This window comes from Empidonax traillii, unplaced genomic scaffold (genome assembly GCF_003031625.1).
Source record: "Empidonax traillii isolate 1590-97213 ecotype Southwest subspecies unplaced genomic scaffold, ASM303162v1 scaffold674:size665969, whole genome shotgun sequence".
Taxonomy (NCBI): domain Eukaryota; kingdom Metazoa; phylum Chordata; class Aves; order Passeriformes; family Tyrannidae; genus Empidonax; species Empidonax traillii.
In genome coordinates, this window is record NW_020955867.1 from 176,984 (window position 1) to 195,282 (window position 18,299).

At 39.6% G+C, this 18,299-nt stretch overlaps 1 protein-coding gene across 1 annotated transcript in view; it reads right to left on the reverse strand.

Moving 5' to 3' along the window:
* The window catches only part of ATP2B2 (ATPase plasma membrane Ca2+ transporting 2), a 227,361-nt gene that overhangs the window by 84,936 nt on the left and 124,126 nt on the right, over window positions 1–18,299 (reverse strand). Inside the window, exons 4-5 of the mRNA XM_027899525.1 lie at window positions 1,759–2,016; window positions 668–793 (exon numbers count right to left, since the gene is read on the reverse strand). Of these exons, the coding sequence (XP_027755326.1) occupies window positions 668–793; window positions 1,759–2,016 (384 nt within the window). The remainder of the gene's footprint in view (window positions 1–667; window positions 794–1,758; window positions 2,017–18,299) is intronic.

Here is an 18,299-nt window from a genome sequence, read left to right on the forward strand (position 1 = left end):
GGTATATGGAGGTGTCCTTAGACCAATGTTTTACATATTTACACACACACACTTGCAACACATTTTTTTTTAAATTCCATTTTTTTTAGTAGAGGTCATCAAGTGGCTGTGCTAGTTGCATTGCTTACCATGTTCTATCTATTTATAATCAAAATATCTTTCTCTAAATAACCAAAATCTCCCATGTTCTTAAAAGCAAAAACAGAAAAACAGATTAGAGGGAACATCTGTCAACACTGAGCCTAATTTGAGAGCATAAATATCTCATCAGAACACTACGAAAATTTCAGCAGTAATAAGCCAAATAAAAACAAAAATGCACTAATGGCCAGATGTATTTAAACAAAACAATAACAACAACAACAAAAAGCAGCAGACCTCTTCAGTGCATTGAGAACTGTTCCTATGACTTTCTGAGATAAAATTTGATTCCTTGAGAAGTCTTTTGTTTTCAGCAAAACATCACAAACATAAAAATTAGGAAGGCCACACAAAAAGCATAAACCAAGTACACAGAAAATCTCTAAAATTTCACTCAGAAATTCAGAGGAACCTCCTTTAGGATGTGTCACCATTTAAAATACATTGGACCTCATGGCATGGCAAATGAAGACAAAACAAAACACGGACAAAGCAGAGCACACGAGATAACTCAGCAGCGATTTACCTGACAGCAGCATTGGGTCTTTGTCGACAGATTTGCGGACCTGGTCTGACTCTCCGGTCAAGGAGCTTTCATCGATTTTCAGATCATTTCCTTGAATAAATATCCCATCAGCAGGTAGGAGATCACCTTTGGGTAAGAACATGGTCATAGAAAACCCCTGTGCATTAGTAAGATTGTTCCTAGAATTATGTCATTATTTTAATTATAAAAACACAATTAACAGCGACCGAATTGCAATGAAAGCAGAAGTGAAGGAATTGCTCCTGTTTCTGTCCGTATTAGCCCTAGTGCTGCAATGCTGTAGGGAAGGTTGTTTGTATTTCAAGTATTTTTTGCTCAGTTCCACCTGAGGATCAGGATGCCTCATATTTAGCAGAGCATGAACATCCCAGTCACTGAGGTTTGGCGGGGAGAGAGCTCTTCATGAAGAGGTTTCTCTGTCAGACTTCACAGGAATTAACAGTGGCTGATAAACAGTCGAGCTGCCCTTTCCCCTGCCCCTCTCCAGAAGCCCTTAGCTAAGTCCAGGAGAAACTTGATGGCTGAGAGAAGTGGCATTTTGCTGGAATTTACCAACTCACACACACACAGAGTAAACAGAGTTACTGTGAGAGTCTTCCACTTCACTGGAGCTCAGGGCATTTCTGATGACACGTAATTATCAGGCATCTGATCTGGGGGAACTTACAGCCTCCATCTGGATCTGGAGCAGCTTATTAAAAGTGAGGTGAGCACAGAGACCCAATTCCCTTTTACAGAGCATTTAAAAATACTTCCTCTCTTATTCCTGTCTGGATAAAAACCAAAAATTCCAAATAGCGTAAAATCCTCCATGAAAGAAAACTACCTTTGAATGAAGAGTTCTTGGCCAGCAAAAAGTGAAGGTTACAATGATAAAACTGATTACCTACTACAATTTTACAGCAGGTATATTAGGTCCTCCTTTCCCCCTAACAGTCAAATGTTACCTTACCATCAAAACGTTGACATCACACAACCCTGTCTTTTAAATCACTTGCAGTGAAGTGATGGAAAGGGAAAGGAGAAGAAATAAAGCCCATAAAAGCAGACAGCCAGTTGATAGAACTTACCATATTTCACCTGTGCAATGTCCCCAACTACTATCTCTGCCACTGGGATTTGGATAACCTGTCCACCTCGGACAACAGTGAACTTCTGCTCCTGCTCGATACGACTTTGAAGCCCCCGAAACTGCTTCTCCTTGCTCCAGTCATTGAAGGCAGTGACAAGGACAACACAGATAACGGAGAGTAGGATGGCAGCACCTTCAATCCAGCCAGCTTCAGCCTCACCTTCATCTTCAGCTCCTCCTGTTGCAGTTCCACACCCTGCAAAGACAAGGCTGAGGGTCAGTTCGGGGAAGGTCGGGTTTGTCACAAGGAAAACTTGCTGGGAAATGACAACAAGGATAAGGAATGGAACTCCTTTCTCCAGGTACTGCCTCCTAATGAAATATGAAATGTGGCAGAATGGAGAGAAAGCACAAATAAAGATGTGAGAAAGAGAAGAAATCAATAGAAATCTCAGATCTTTTAATTTTTCTGCTGAACAACCCATCACTGGTGAACCCAAACTAAACCAGTGGAAAAAGAAAGCACCAATTCTGTTGTCTCATAGAAGGGCTGATAGCTCTGCCTGAGCCATGAAGCATCTGCAGAAATAAGGACAACTTACTGAAAGTGGCAAGAAGGACTAAAACAATCAATGACATTAATCAATCGAAAGCAATGGCACTAAATTAACATTAACCCCTCCTTGCCCTAAATAAACTAAAAGGGTTCAACAAATAATTTTCAAAGCAATTTCTAAATGTTCTCAACTAAACACAGTTGTAAGGAACACTTGTTACAAAAACGATGAGATGAACTAAGTGTGTCGCTACTGTATATTGGTATTAGTACATGGAAGTATTTCAGTGTGATAATGAAATGTATTAGAGAACACTGGGTAAAAATAATGGCCTAATATAAATTCAGCAATCTTCCTTACACAAGAAGATTCTAGAGATTCCAGAGAAATACAGTGGCATACTTATGGAACTGCAAGTACATTATTTCTGTCACAAGTAAAACAGGATTAAAAAATGCACTCTGTGCATTAATTCTAAACTGTTAATTCTGAATTACTTTATACACATACATCAGTTATTTATTTCCGATAGGCAATTATAATTTAAATAGACTTCCTAGATAGTATTCACAAAATAAAGCTGACATAGCTCTCCTTCTTAAAGACAGAAGACATAAAAGAAATATTGGACTAAAATCACTCAATCTAGAGATATCCCACCCAATGGAGAGAGAAGATCTCAGCCTTAACAGCACAGACTCCCCCCCGAGTGACCAAAGGAGAAATCTCTTCATTTTTCACAAAGGTGGACTTTGCCATCCCTTTTCCACCTTCCCCATGTACCAGGGAGTTCAGCACCTCAGCAACCGTGACACTTCCACCTATGACTAAAGTTTAGTTTCAGTATATATGTCACCTGTCATCAGAAGGAATTAAAAAGCAATCTGTATTTCTATTTTTAAGTTACAAAGACTTCCCGGTAACAAAAGCATCATAATTCATTAACCAGCTGAGTAATTACTCTCTGCTATGAACAATAACAAAATTACCAAAAGTCAGAGGAAGACAGATGAGACTGAATATCCACTGAGTGCCTGAAAGAAAATTAAACTAAAGGGAGTTTTTGGTAAAGTTCCTCTGCAGTTTGCATTTAGACTTCACCTGAGTGAAAGGCAAAGCCCGCTCCCGAGAGCAGGGGCTCTCCTAGCAGGGATGCTCTTGGACTTAAATGAAGTACAAGAACCTTGCTAAAGAAACAATTTTCATAGCACTCAAGAAAGAAATTAAGCAACTTTTTGTAAGTTCAGCACCTTAAGCTGCTTAACACCAGTGGCAAATGCAACTTCAAAATCAAACCTGCAAATTTCCTCCTTCAGCAGAATGTTTCGGGAAGCACTAACCAGCTTTGCTCTGTTTAACATTAGTCATCTTCACTGGTCTGTTAGATTTTAGGTTCCTTTTCTGAATCAGGGGTTTCACTTTTGCCTTGTTTTGTATTAAGCGCTTTCCTAGTACAAGCAAGTCTGCTTTGGCAAATATAACATCAGAATTCACTATCAGTATTTTTCATTCCATATGATTTAGAATTAAGTATGACAAATACTCTGGGTCCTAAGAGAATACTTCCTCTTCTATTTCTCACAAAAGAAAGCTGGTCTGGTCCAGCCACAGCCAAAGACTGACTTTATTTCCTTTTCAGACGGTTCAAATTTAGCCCAGTTTGTCCAAAAGTGCAAAGAGGTTTTGTTTCCCACGGTGATCCCTTGCTCCAGGTTGACTGACACCAGTTTCATGCAGACTGGCCAATAAAGGTGGTGTTAGGCATTTCCACTGGGGGTTACTTATTTATTTTATTCTGTAGCAGACTTTCCACTGAAAGGCTTTGACTCCTACATATGGATTACTGATAATTCATGCTCTGGTATTTTCTACAAAATCAAGAACTGACATTATGATCCCTAAATAAGAAATGTGTCAGAAAAACAAAATGACAGTGCACTTAAACCCAGGGCTTGAACACACTGCACCTGGAAAGGCTTGGGGAATAATATTTCCAAGCCCTTTCAGGAAAAACAAACATCCTGATTTAGAAAAAAAAACAAGCAAAAAATAGAAGTATTCACTGACTTGAGCAACAAAGTTAACTTTGTGTTTGTGTATTGTCAGAACCGACCTCCATGTCAACATAAATAGTATCACAAAGCATGCAAATAATACAAGATGTTACCATTAAGATGAAAGGAATCGTGTTTACCCGTAGATACCTCATAGATTATGCACAAGCAAACAATATAATTCACCCTTCAGCTGAAAAAGTTTATTTTGTTCGAGCCGGAAAAATGTTTGTACGAATGAAAGAAAATCTGAACAAAACAGACTGAACTGAGATCAAGCTCGAGGAAAGGGCCCCTGAATTTGATGAGCCTCCACGCTGATTAATAATTTATGATTATAACTTTTAAAATCCTAAAAAAATTCTCTGTAACCCAATGAAAAAAAAAAAAACAAACAACAAAACCTTTAATGCCTTTCATTTCCCTTCTGTTCATTCAATCTGACAGTGATAAATTCAGGTGGAGCAGAGGTTTTTGAAGGGGAGGAAGAAATTCTAGGAGTGAGAGCCAGCAGAGCCCAGCACTTCCTTCTCAGGTTCTGGGTTAAGAGCAAGCAGAATTTTGGCTATGTGAGGAGTTTGAATATAAAAGACCAGAGACCTCCAAGTTCAAGCAGCAGCTGAGCAAGGTTTTGGAGTATCTAAGATCTGTAACAGCAGCTCAAAAATGAAACTGCTCTTTTTTGTGGCTCTGGTCTAATAAAACTAAAAGCAGGCTCTCCAAATGATTCACCAAGCTGATCATCAGACATTCCCAAAATTTTACTTTTGCTTTTTTACAGTCACACAGAAACGATGGGATAAAAGTACCAGATAAATTAATACACATTGTTCTTGCTACAGGAACAAACTCTAGCAAATAACTCTCTGGTTTTTACAATAGCAAAGTTTCAGAACAGATTCATTTTAGAACACAGATTTACAAACAAGCAGGATTTAAAAATGCAACCTGCCCTTCAGGAGATGACCTATCCATCAGGAAACATTTTCTTGAACTATGTTATGTTCTGGCTTAAAAACTATTTTGGAAGTGCTCACTTTTAATAGGAAAAAAAAAAAAAGAAATTTGCACATTGGTCCTAGTCTGTCAAATGTTTTCTTATACACGTAAGAAAAACAACTGGCTTTTAATTTTTCTTTTGCCATTATACCATATGGGGTTTTCTAGAAATTCTAGAAAGACTTCCATGAATTTACAGGAAGAAACTGTATTTATTCATAGGGGGAAAACTCAAAAATACTCCTCAACTATCCACCTATACTATCTGCCCTTATTGCAGTACACAGAGGGACCCAGTACTGACTTCATGGATAAGGAGAAAATAAGAAACATAATTAAGACACATGAAAGACACCATAATGATATGCCTAAGTAGTAAAATACAGTTTAAAGCATCTAATGTTTATTGAGATTGCTCATATATAAGCTTTAAAAATTTGTGTTAGGGTCCATGTGTGTCCTGCCCCAAAGTCTCCTCCTCCCAGGACAGAGGGTTTGAAACTGATGCTGAAGACCCGACTGCAAGTCAACAACGTGAAGGGCTGGGACTCCTTTCGCATGGAAAGAGCAGGTGGATCAGCTGATTCCAAAAGTGTGCAGGAACACACAGGTGAGCTTCACCCCCACAGAGGAGTGAGAGGACCTGAAAGGGCAGCCTCAAAGAACACTCAGAAACACAAAAGGGGACTCAGGTGATTGTGTCCATAAAACGTCTGAAAGGACGTTGTCAGAACCTTGGGGAAGGAGAACTGAATTTTAAAAGCTTAAAATTGGACCAAAGCAGGTCAGCAAAGGCTGTTGAAAAAGTTTCCTATACAAGGGAGATGAAAAGAAGATAAAATCCAAAGGTAAGGAGGATTCAGGAGAAAAAGAATGGGAAAGTACTGCAAAGCATCACAGTTATCCATCTGAAGTCACAGCAGCCTGGGTTTCCATCTCATCAGAGACTGCAGCAATCGGGAACTGTGGGCTCAAAACCTGCCCAAAAACCTGCCTGAGAGGTTTATGTACCTAATTATCAGTAAATTCAAAATTAGCCTGAGAAAGCTACTCTACATTAGCAGCATTTTAATGATATATAAAGGTTTAGAAAGAAAAAGACAAGGAGGGAAGGCACAGGATTATTAAAGGGGAAGGGAACTGGATGAAAAGGCTTGAAGGCATTTGTGCCAGAAGGGGAAGGTGAGAAAGGAGAGGAGGATACACAGGAGCAAGTTAAAGCACTTCAGGAAGACAGTAAGCAAGAAGCATCACTGGCACTGGCAGGAGAAAATAATTTTTTGATGTTAATAATCATTTCAACCCAGTAAAAGTCAAAAAGGGGGAAAGGAAAAAAAAAAAAATAAAGGGAAAAGACCACAAATAGCCAGAGAGCATCATCTGACAGATTCCCAGGCTCATATCCTGCTGGCAACTGGAATGCTTTTAATATCATAGACATCATTTCAATATATGTTTCTTATAAAATCCACCAAATCTGGGCAAGTACAGAAGGAAGCACACAGGCACAGTGCAGCTAAAAAGAGTATCTGTTTAAAAATTCAAATACAGGAGAGATTCTTAAGGCTGCTTTGAATAACATAATGATTATAATTACAAACTATACTGTCTAAAGCTGCAGCACAGTAATTTTTAAATCAGAAAAAGTACATTTTTCAAAATCTGTGAACATCTGTATTCCTAAGTCCCAACCTACAGCACATACCTCTCAGCTACTCATTTCAACCTACACTTTTCTATTTTTAAGCTGAGAATACCTTGTGGCATTTAAATTCCCTAGGAAAATCTCCTAACGCCTTCAGAGGTAATTTTTTTAGTCAGTCAAACTGGTTTTGTCATCAGAAAGACAACAGTTCCCATGATAGAAACTTTTTATTTAATCGCTTTCTCTAAAGACATTTTTCCTTCGCTGCAGCTCCAGCACTGATTTTATTGAGGCAAATTGAACGGCTCTAAGCTACAGCTTTTTCATTAGTAGAGCTGGGCTCTTGTTACCAACATCACCAGCAATGTTACTGACTTTATCAGACGCATTTCATTGTGTAAGAAAAGGAATAGCCCAAAATGATGCAACAAATATAATAAACTCCTCTCATTAACAAAGGATTTCTTAAAGGCAACTGACACTGTAACATTTATTTCTACAAACTCCTCGTTGAGTTGTAGCACTTGCTACAGAATCAGTGCAAGGAGTGATTGCCAGCTGCTGAAGTCCCAGTATTCCTGCCCCAGATCCTCCCTGTGACGATGCATCATGAGATGTTGAATCACTTCCAGAAGGGCAGAACGAAGGCAGCGAGACCCCTGGCTGGCACAGCTCAGCGTCACCACGGAGCCACAGCGAAAGCAAAGGTCCAGAAACCACAGGAACTTCCAAAAAAGAGCAAAGATTTCCAGATTTCTCTCTCTCACCCATTTTCCAAGGGCCGAGTCAGCCGTGAAAAGCATTTTCTAGATCCTTGCAGTAAGTCAAGACTGTGCCCTCCAAAACCGCGTTTGGTTCCGTGAGCGGCCCCAAAGAATTGATTTACGAGTATGAGGAGCTGAAATCACACACATTTCAGGTTTAGAGGGCTTCAACATTCACCAAAAAGTGATTTTTTTGCTACGGATGGGAAAACAATATTAGAATTCCTCACTCTGTGATGCATCAGCTTGTTATGTAAGGACTCCGTGGGGGCGGGGAGGGAGAAAAAGAGATCCCGTCCCTGTGGGTTAGTTATGTAACTGTCAACTTCAGAGCTCAATATTAAATATTTACACATTTTCAACATATTTATGCAAGGAAACAAAATCTGCAAGCCCTGAAAGCATATATATATATTCACACTTTCCTCAGCCTGATCACAAACATTCGTGAGCGGAGAAATGTTAGTTAAAATACTCGGCTTCAAGAGATGTTGTTGAGCAAGGTTCTTCTGCCTGGCACCTCCAAGAAAATGTATTTTGGAAAGATCACACAAAAGGATGGGATCCTCCCTCCACCACAGGCAGTGGAAGAGAACAGGACCAAGTAGCTGCTTCTAAAATATTTATACTCATATATTTATTTTTTCTTCCTTTTGTTGCCATAGAAAAAGTAGAGAAGGGCAAAAATGGGAATTTTCGTGACAAGTCCTGTTCTTAGGGATTGCAAGGGAAAAACCTTGACAATGGGTTGCTACAGTTTTACTGAATATTGCTCAGGGCTAGACATGTCTGTTAAATATAACCACAAATTCAAAAGGTAAAACACAGCTTTCAAATGTAGGACCCAGACCTTGCAAGTTGTTCCCTGTGTTTATTAACAAGAATTCAAGTGCAGTTATTCAACCACACTTACAAGGTCACGTCCTAGCTGAGTTCCACTTACAGAATTTAATATTTCTGGAGAATCTCTTCCTGGAGAATGCGTGAGAAGATTTTATATTTCATCCCAAAGTTCCAACTCATTACCTCATGTCCTCAGTTGAGATTTAAGTCGTGCTTGGCAACCTGGAAATCTATCTAATGAGCAATATTTAACAGCAACCCAGTTTTGTGGGTGATCTTCACATCTCTTAATGAAGGGAAAGCATCTGGGGGACCTAATTTTTTGTTTTTTTTCAGTCCAACACAGATTTGTAGGAAGCAGATGTAGGTCCCTTTACATTATGAAATAATTATTTCATTTGCAGGTCCCCTATGACACAATGTGCACATTTTGCATTTCCCAAGTTCCTAATCTGTTGTTCCTCAAGTCTTAAACTTATTTGCTCCCTTAGCACACTTTGTGCTGTGAGCAGCATAGAATGAAGATCTGGATACAGGGGAGCAAAACCAGATTTCCACCTTGCAGTGAAGATACCAGATGACACAAAAACCCCCAACTACTGTTGGATGAGCAGAAGGAACCTCCCCTTGTTCTCTCTCAGTCAAAATAATATGAGGGATTCAAAGGAAATAGGGGAGAGTCAAAAAGACAGACAGGTTGAGTGTATACCCAGCCAGAAAAGTAGGAAACTAAGAATCCAGGAGTTTCTTACAGGGAAGCTTTAGAAAAGACAACGTGTACTAAAATTTTCATGCAACCCTGAATAATCTAGAAGCATTTTAGAATATGGTAAAAACAAGGATAGCAGCTTCTAAAACAAGCAGTGCAACATATCTTTATCAAAACACTTATAAAGGAGCAATTGCATTCACTTAAAGATCTGCAACCCAGTAAGAATTTGCAGAACAAGCGTTTTTACACAGCATCAAGAATATTTACCCCCATAATAATAAATAACCATAAAGAGCTTCATAGGCATTACTAAACCTATGAGGCAGTAAAGAATTATTTAAAAATTTAACAGAACAATTAAATTAAATAATCTTTTAAATAACAATTCTTTTAAATTCTGTAAGTAATTAATAATTTAGGGCTTAACTGACAGAAGTAAAGACTGTGAGTCAAAAACTCAGGGTCCCAATCCAGGACAATATATTCCATAGAGCAAGAGCTTTGTCTGCACTTGGAAGGTTGTGCTGGGATAATTTTAACAGTGACCTTCTCTAGAAAAGGTAAATCTACAAACAGCTTGTATATCTTTTAGTATGGCCTATAACTATTCCATAAAGAAAGAGGTACTTATTAATATTTAACTGTCTCTATAGAGATATTTAAAAAAAAAAGTTGAATCAAATGTAAAAAAATACACTTGTCATTAGCAATTGATTCTGAGGTAACTTTTCCTTTCAGTACAAACACCAGTGTCCACAAGGAAAATTCTGCTTAAGGTTGAAGGTTTCTTTGTATTCATCCAGGACAGATAAAAAAACAGAATTACAAAATTTCTCCAAATTTAAGTCACTGTTCCAGGAAGGCAGACAAGGTGCACGTGGTCTTACTCTTAAACAGTTTTGCTTGGTCATTTAGTTTGGGCTCTTTTCTCAGGGTTTTTCATGGAGAAATAAACCCAAAACTGAAAGCCCTCAATTCAATTCCAATGCAGAATAAAATTACATATCGATACTTTGCTGTGAAATGCTGTTTAGCATCCAGCCTTGGTGCCCTCAGAAACCCTACCTGGAGGTAACTCAGTTGCTTTAACCCCACCAGAAAAGTGTTTTAGGTCTGTGGGACATTAACAACAGGGCAAACCAATTTACAGTGGTTTGAATGCAGAACATGTGGCACAAACAAGGGATCCCTTTCAAGTTATATTATTTAAATGTCCTGACTATGACAAAGCTGAGTGGGAAAGACAAATTCAGTCTGAAAGATGTATGTAATAAACTGAATTTGCAGTGTAGGGAACTAGGATTCCAGATAACTGCACCAGTTCTGATTTGCTTCAGTGGAATGGTGATATAAATGGCACTGGGTAATTCAGGGGGAAATAAGGAGGGAAAGAAATGCCTTTTCTTCATGATCAGATGTTGTAAGACCACACTTGGAACAGACTACGGTGCCAATGCAAACAAATCATTACGAATAAAACCCATAGGAAGAAATGAGAATTTTTTAGCTTGGTATTAGCAGTGAAGTGGCTGCCCATATGTCGACATTTACTCACTTGGATAAGTTTAATTAAGTTTGATTTAGAATTCTAACCTTGCTATAAGGGGGGAAAAAATGGCATAGGGATCGTTGCAGCCACTGGGATAAAGTTGTCTTAGAAGAGCCTTATTAAACACCAATGGCTGAAGAAAAAAATGTATATAGTCAAGAAAATCTGCTAAGTTTGGAGCTCTGTACAAACATGTCAGAAAGCTAAAGCTGCAGTTGGATTCTAAAAACAGGAAGAATGCTCCCATTTCTCATGTAGCAATCCTTGACAACTTCCAGTACTTCCTAAATACAGCTGGATGGAGGGGAGGATTGGAACACTTCCTCAGCTCCCACTCTTATCACAGATCACTGAAAGCACCAAGAAACACAGAAACCCGTGAAAATAAATAAAGGCCTTCCAGCTCTCATGGAGGCACTCAGCTTTAAATAGACCTATGAAAAACATTTAACATTGACAGAGAACAACAAATAATTCATAAATACATAATCAGATGGAGAGCTGTCTGTCTTATTCATGCTTCAGCTACGAAGTGCTTATCAACAGAGGCCTCTCTCTTTCTGTCTGAAGCAGAAGGATGAAAAGAGCAAATCACTGAGGAAGGTTTTTAGGGTAGCATCTGCCTGAGTAATGGATGCTTGTACTGTTCCATCACTCTTTGACTGTGCTCTAATATAAATGAAATGTACTTGCTTCCAAAAATATTCCCCCCCTCCTTTTTTTTTTTTTTTTTTTTTTTTGGTGCTTTAAAACAAGATGTTCTAACCGAGATGATTTCAGAGCATTTAACAGAAATACTACCAAAAAATTGCAAGACACAATTGAAAAGAGTCGACTTTGTCTGGAAATATTGACAAATGTTTCACCAGAGCTTTTAAAAAGACCCAAGTGGAACAGGGGATGAAGTGGTGATACACCTAGACCGTTTGGGGAATAACTGTCAACTCCTTCCAACCTACAAGCCCTGCAGAGAGAGGTTACTAAGCAAAGGTTACTGATTTAACAGGCCCCTACACAATAATTCATGGATTCTCAGAGGTCCACAGACTAGAGCTGGAAAGCCACTGACAGGAAAATTTGCAGCTGAGTGGCTTCAGCAACTAACACAGGTAGGAAACAGCACAAAGCAGAGCATCCAGGCAGTGCCTTGTGAGCTCAGGCCACAGTGATGTGCTCCAGAGCCAATTCCTGAAACACCTCAGCCTCCTCTGATCCTGCCACTGCCCCACTCATCAGACACGCTCATGAGAACAAGAAAACCTGCTCGAAGAAGATAGGGGAGATTTGTAGACTTCAGCCACAAAACCCCCTCAGAAACCGCAGTGTTTATTACTTCCGTTAAATTTCTCATCTTCATTTGTGCTGTAAAGCTTTAAGAGGTGAAAAATCACATCAGTAATAGATTAAACGTTGTATCAAAATGTCTTGCAGCAGAAGGCATTACAAAGTTTTATCATCACTAGTGTGGTCCTATAAAAGAAGTTTTACAGTGCAAATCTACATGCTAAGGAAATGAGTTGCTGGATTCTGTTTAGCTTCATCCCAAAGGATGGGATGAAATCCCCTCTGGATGCAAATCCAGCTGGCTCGCTCCCCAAAAATCATCCTGTGATGTGAATCACAGCATATTCACTGGGGACAGACAGAAGAAGGGATTTCTGAGGGGTGTTCTGGATCCAAACTAAAATGTTAACGTGGATGCATCCAAAGTAAGCTAAAGCTGCAGGCAACGAGGGTAATCTCCATTTAGAACATACACTCTATATATCCTGCAGATTAATTATGCATACTGAAGTGAAACAAGAGGAGCAGCATATCCTAGAGAGAAGAGCCAGAACTTACACAAAAGAGAAAAAAATTGAAATTAGTTGTTAAAATTGTTACTTTTCTGATAGGAGATATATATGTGTGTGTGTTTATATATACCTACATAGACATGAAAATATGCATACATATATATTAACACATACATATGTCTGGGTGCCCACATATGCATTTAATTATAAAACAGTATAATTGAGTGTCATTACACCCAGTATTAATTCTACTGCATTAGATCTAAGACATGGGGACTGTAACACCCAACACTCCCTTGTCTTTGCTTTATTCCTGTAGGTGTAGCTCGGCAGGGTGGGAGCCTGTTCTATTCTCCACCTGATTAAACTTTAAAAGAAAACCTCAACTGCATCTGCAGTTTGAAGATTTTAAGAGTCTTCTCCCCAGGTCCCAGTTCAGTACCTGAATACAGATACCTGGGAAGAAAGAAAAGCAGCAAAGTGCTGTACACCCTCCTTGTCATCACGGTGCTCCTGTTCAAAAAGGGATTTTACTTTGTTTCAGTCATCTTTACTTCAACATTTTTTTCCAGTCAGTAATTTTTCATTCTAATTCAAACCCACCAACAGACAGGAGCCGCAAGAACATACAGACTTTGGGTTGTAACATGGTTTGTCTGGACTCCTGCTGGCTGGTTGGCAACGAGCACCCTCCTTTGAAACTGTAAAGCAATCCTAGAACCTGATCCAAAAATGCTTTGTGTTAAAAAAATATCATTGACAGATTTTGCAAATTTGACAAATAATTGAGATTTTAAAGCTGCTAAATTTAAACTGATTTTTAATTCACAATCAAATAACAAAACATTTGATATGCTTGTATTTTATTTTATTTTATAAGCTATTAACTCTTGATAATAGAGATGTTTTCAGAGCTTTTGTTTTTTTCATTGGTTTGAGATCATTGGTTTGTTTGTTTTAAACACCAGGTAAATAATTTCAAGATAATATTTTGGCTCCCTTTGTCAAATTCAGCGTAACATTTGTATTCCTCTGTACTCCTGACAGGTTGTTCAAATTCCTATTGAAAAAGCTGGGTAAGTTTCCACAAATAACTATGCACTGGTATTTATAATCAAGTCATCTTCAAGTAGATAAAATATGGCTGGAAATATAATACCACAAATTGGTCTTCACATCCATGTAAAACATAAAAGAGCAGCGATGTGTTTAAATTCTTACAAGAGACATCTTGGTTATACACCATGAATTACTGCCTCACTGCGTGGAAACTCAGACAGATTATCCAGGGAAGACACAGAATTTCCATCACTGGAACCCTTTAAAGATAAGTAAGATAAATGGCTGTCCAGAAGGGCTTAAGTATTGCTGATACTGCTTTTGAGAGGGGGGACAGACTAAACCACCTCCAAGATCCCCAAGTCGGTTTTCTCATCTCCTGCCTCTTCTTGCTGGGATTAGGGAGGCCAGGGAGGAACAGAGACTGGAGTGCTCTCTGATTTATATACCCAGCACTCCTCTCAGCACCACACTCGTAATACAGGGAGTGCTGGGAGCTCAAAGTAAACGCAGCTCTGCTGCTCTGCACAGGATGCAAACACGGCCAGCGAGGCTTGTCCTGTCAGTGGGCGTAGAGATGATGCTCAACTGAGCCCCTGCATCACCTTCTCCTGGTCCCTGGCTGCAGAGCACCCCTGTGCCACCCCACAGAGCCAGCCAAAAGGATGTGATCTCCCCAGATCTACAGATTCAGCCTGCATGAAGCTGTATAAACCTGCCAGCACAGCCAGGGTTATCACTACCCCAGCACAATCCAGCTGAGAGGCACCAGAGGTGGCTGCTGGGGCACTGCCTGAGCTTTAGTCCTCCCTCCAGGAGCATTATCTCAAGCACAGGGGTGCAAAACCCCAGGAAAGGCCCTACAGGTTAATTTTGTGCCCTGACTGGTTTGGCAGCTGCACCTGAACACCAGCACCAGTTTCCATCTGGCTCTACCAACCAGCCCCAGCCCACAGGGGCTCCATGACCACACATCATCCAGGACTCTCACCAACTCATCCCCTATTGGAGCCCCCAGCCTGAATTTGTCCCTTCCCTTCAATCTAGACAATAAAAGCAAAACTGTTTCAGAAATTCAAGGGTGTATCCAGCTAATGCCCAAAACAAATGGGCACAACCTTCTCCCATAGCATTAGACAAGGAGTGGTGACAGCGAGACCTGTTCTCCTCTCTGCTCCTGGATATTTAGACCACGCATTGAAGTAGGATTTAGGGCAGGAATTAAAAAGTAAGATACTTTTCCAAGCAAATTCTAAAAGGACTAAATTTTTTTAACCAAACAGATTGGAGTAATGTCACTAGAAGCCATATGCTGCTTCACCTCATCCGAGCTTGGGGAGGAGGGAGGTTAAATGGGGGGTTCTGGCAGGACAAGCTGTTTTTAAAAGGGTAGATACTTCCATTTCTCCTATTTTCCAGGCTGCCAACTGCTTCATCCCTCGTACTGACAGACTGTTTAGACTGGTTTAAAAAATCCTTCTGGGAATCTCGTGGCTTAATTTTTATGAAGAACAAGGAAAGAATTCGAGGGTGTGCAATGACACTCCTCCAAAGCTGTGTTTTCCTGACTCTGAAAACAATCTATGCTTTTGAGATTAGTCTATTTTACATTTAAAAAAAAAATGCTATTTTCTAATAGTTCAGTTTCTCTTGAGAATTCTCCTCCCTGGACAGCGCAGTGAAAGCCTCTGGTGCAGTGACAGCTGGATCAGTGTGATTTGTTCAGCAGCAAAGACGATAAAGGATTCCTATTAGGACACATCAGCTCTTAAGGCTGCGTGGCCCTTATACCCTCTGATATCCAGCAGGGTTTTCCATTGATTTCTTATTGCTCAGTGCCTGGAGAACATTATGTAACACACTCTATGCAGACTTATGGAATGATACACACGCTTTAGGTTTTTATAGTCAAAACAGCATCATTTGAAAGCACTCTGAGACAAATGGAGTTGGGGGGTTGTAACTCTGAATCTGTTCTAATTAAGGGCTAAAATGAAGTTAGAACTAAAACCTCCCAAAGTAGCTGGTTTGGTATTTTGTACTGTGTTAGGAAAAAGGCTGACAGTCCTGCAAAATGCAAAGCAGTGTTTGCAGCCTGCAAACAGCACAGATCAGGAGCTCGGAAGTGGCAGCGAGACTTCCCTGCCGTGCCAGAGGGTGATTAGTTGACACTGACAGCGAGGATTACAGGACAAGCTGTTCCCTTGACCTCTGCAGATATACGAGAGATTTGGAGATGTTTGCCAATTATTGTTGTTTTCAACATCTGCAGCAAAGTCCTGAAAATATTTTTAGTAATTGTTCAGGGGTGCTGGGTTGGTTTGCTTTGTGCTGATGCAGTCCATGGAACACGGGGAAAGTTGGGATTCAAATCACTGCAAAGGATTAAAAATGAGCGAATCTCAGCTCGTTTTATTTTAAAGAGGCTTCCTATTTTCTCCAGTGCATTTTGCATAGTGGAGAGGATCTAGAGAGGCGACAGATCTTCAGCGCACCAAAAATATTACTTAAGACATTGTTTAAAGAGTACACACTCAAGTTTTGGAATCAGTGTTTCACCTTAATGTTGGCTTCATAGCTGGGAGGGCTGGCAAAAGATTTACAGTTGTTTAGTGCTGTGCACTGCTATGATTTTAAGAGATTTGCAAAATAACATTAATGTTTGCCTTAAAAATTAGATTTTTATGATGCGTATGTTTACATATTTTAATGCAATCTACCTTACTGCATGCAAAATGGTTTTAAAAAGAAAGATTAAGATCTAAAACTGCCACAAAGACTAGAAAATTAACTTTGTTCAGCTGACTCATTTCTGAGTCTTGCAGTCATTAATCAAACTGATTAAGTGCATATTAATGAAACTTAAGGAGGCAGATTTTTAGAGACAGGGAGATACATGCAATATTTTCCTGTGGAGCCCTTTGTGTCCCAGAATCTTAAATCAGCCCTTCAAGACTCTTGGTATGGAAAAGTCTGGCAAAGGATTTTAAAAAATGAATGTGCTTCATTATGCATGCAGGTAACCCTCCTGAATTAAAATGCTAAGGGAAATGTAGGATGAAATCCCGGATGTGGGCAAAGACAAGGCAGAAATTTATAAGTGTTGCATTAAAACAATTAGCTTTTCTTTAATTGTGCTCATTTTGTCTCACTAGGAAGTAAATGAACTGAATTTCTCAGAGGATGGCACGAGACTTTCATGTGGTTATTCATCTCAGGTTACTTTTAATTCAGTTTAATTAAATTTGGTTAAAGTTCCTCAGTTATCAGTGCTTTCCCTTTTTTTTTTTAAATGACAGTTTATTCCCCAGGGTCACTTAAGCCAAGGGGGCACATGGGTATTCCTTGTTTAAATGAATGAGCCATGCCTGGGTTTACTAATGCTCATTTTTAGGGTTAAAATAACACAAACCAGTCAATATTATCGAAGATAAGAACAACAAACCCAACATGTTCCCACTTGGCAGGAAGTGGCCGTACTGCCACCACAGAATTTCACGACACCAAGTGCCGTTGCCCACACCAGCTGAGATGGCAGAGCTCCTGCAGAGCTAATCCTGGGATGTGCTTTGGATCCAACTTTGCTTCCTGCCCAAACGACACCTGCGTGTTGCTCCTGAGCCAAGATGTGTTTACGTACACAAGAATCTATTTCCAGGTTTCCCCAGCAGGCATTTGGTGTGTTTATTTAAGAATAATTTAAGAATAAGCTCCTTTCATCACAAAAATGTAAGATTGCTAGAATCCCCAGAAAGAAAAGAAAAAGAAAAAAAAAAAAAAAAAAGACCTCTCTACTAAGACATTATACTTCTTGGAAAGAGAATATAAGAAGTTTATGATCTGGGCAACAATTCTAAAGGAGAAAAGTGTTTCTGTGAGAGTGGGAAGAAAATTTTTAAGAACTGGATGCTGAATGAGCAATTCCAAAACATCATCTACCTAAAAATACTCAAATGAATGTAGTTGTGTCACAATTGTTGGCAAGAAACCAAAGGTAAGAAAATCACAGTTTAAAAACTGGGGGGAAAATAAGAGGAATTTTCTCAAATATGTGGTCAGGTTGTCCTGACATGCATGGCAACACAGAAAGGGTCTTCTCCTTCCCTTCCCACCTTGTCTGAATCACAGAGATTGCCCAGCTCTCCCTGCAAGCCCCAGGATTGGTCTTTGGGAGGAAGCTGGAAATGAGGCTTTGCTTTCTTTCCAAACAGAAAGGGAACACACAACTCTTGCACACCAAGAAATCAAATAAATTGACCTCTTAGAGCTGCCCACAGGCCACTATTTCTTGTGATGGTGCCAAGGCTGGCTTTGGGTTTTATCCCTCCTCTCCACTGTCCCTTACTCTTAACAGACCTGGTACCTGCTGATCCAGCAGGGCAGGCTGAGGTTTCTCCTTGCACCCTCCAATGGAGGTAGAATTTCTCTGTATGCAGAAAAATGGGTGCAAGAGCAGCAGAAAAATCCTGCACATGAATCTGAAGATAAAAAAAAAACCCAAGATTTTGGCTGATTTGGAAATATAGGCAATAGTGGGGAAAAACTAACCTTAAATAAAGAA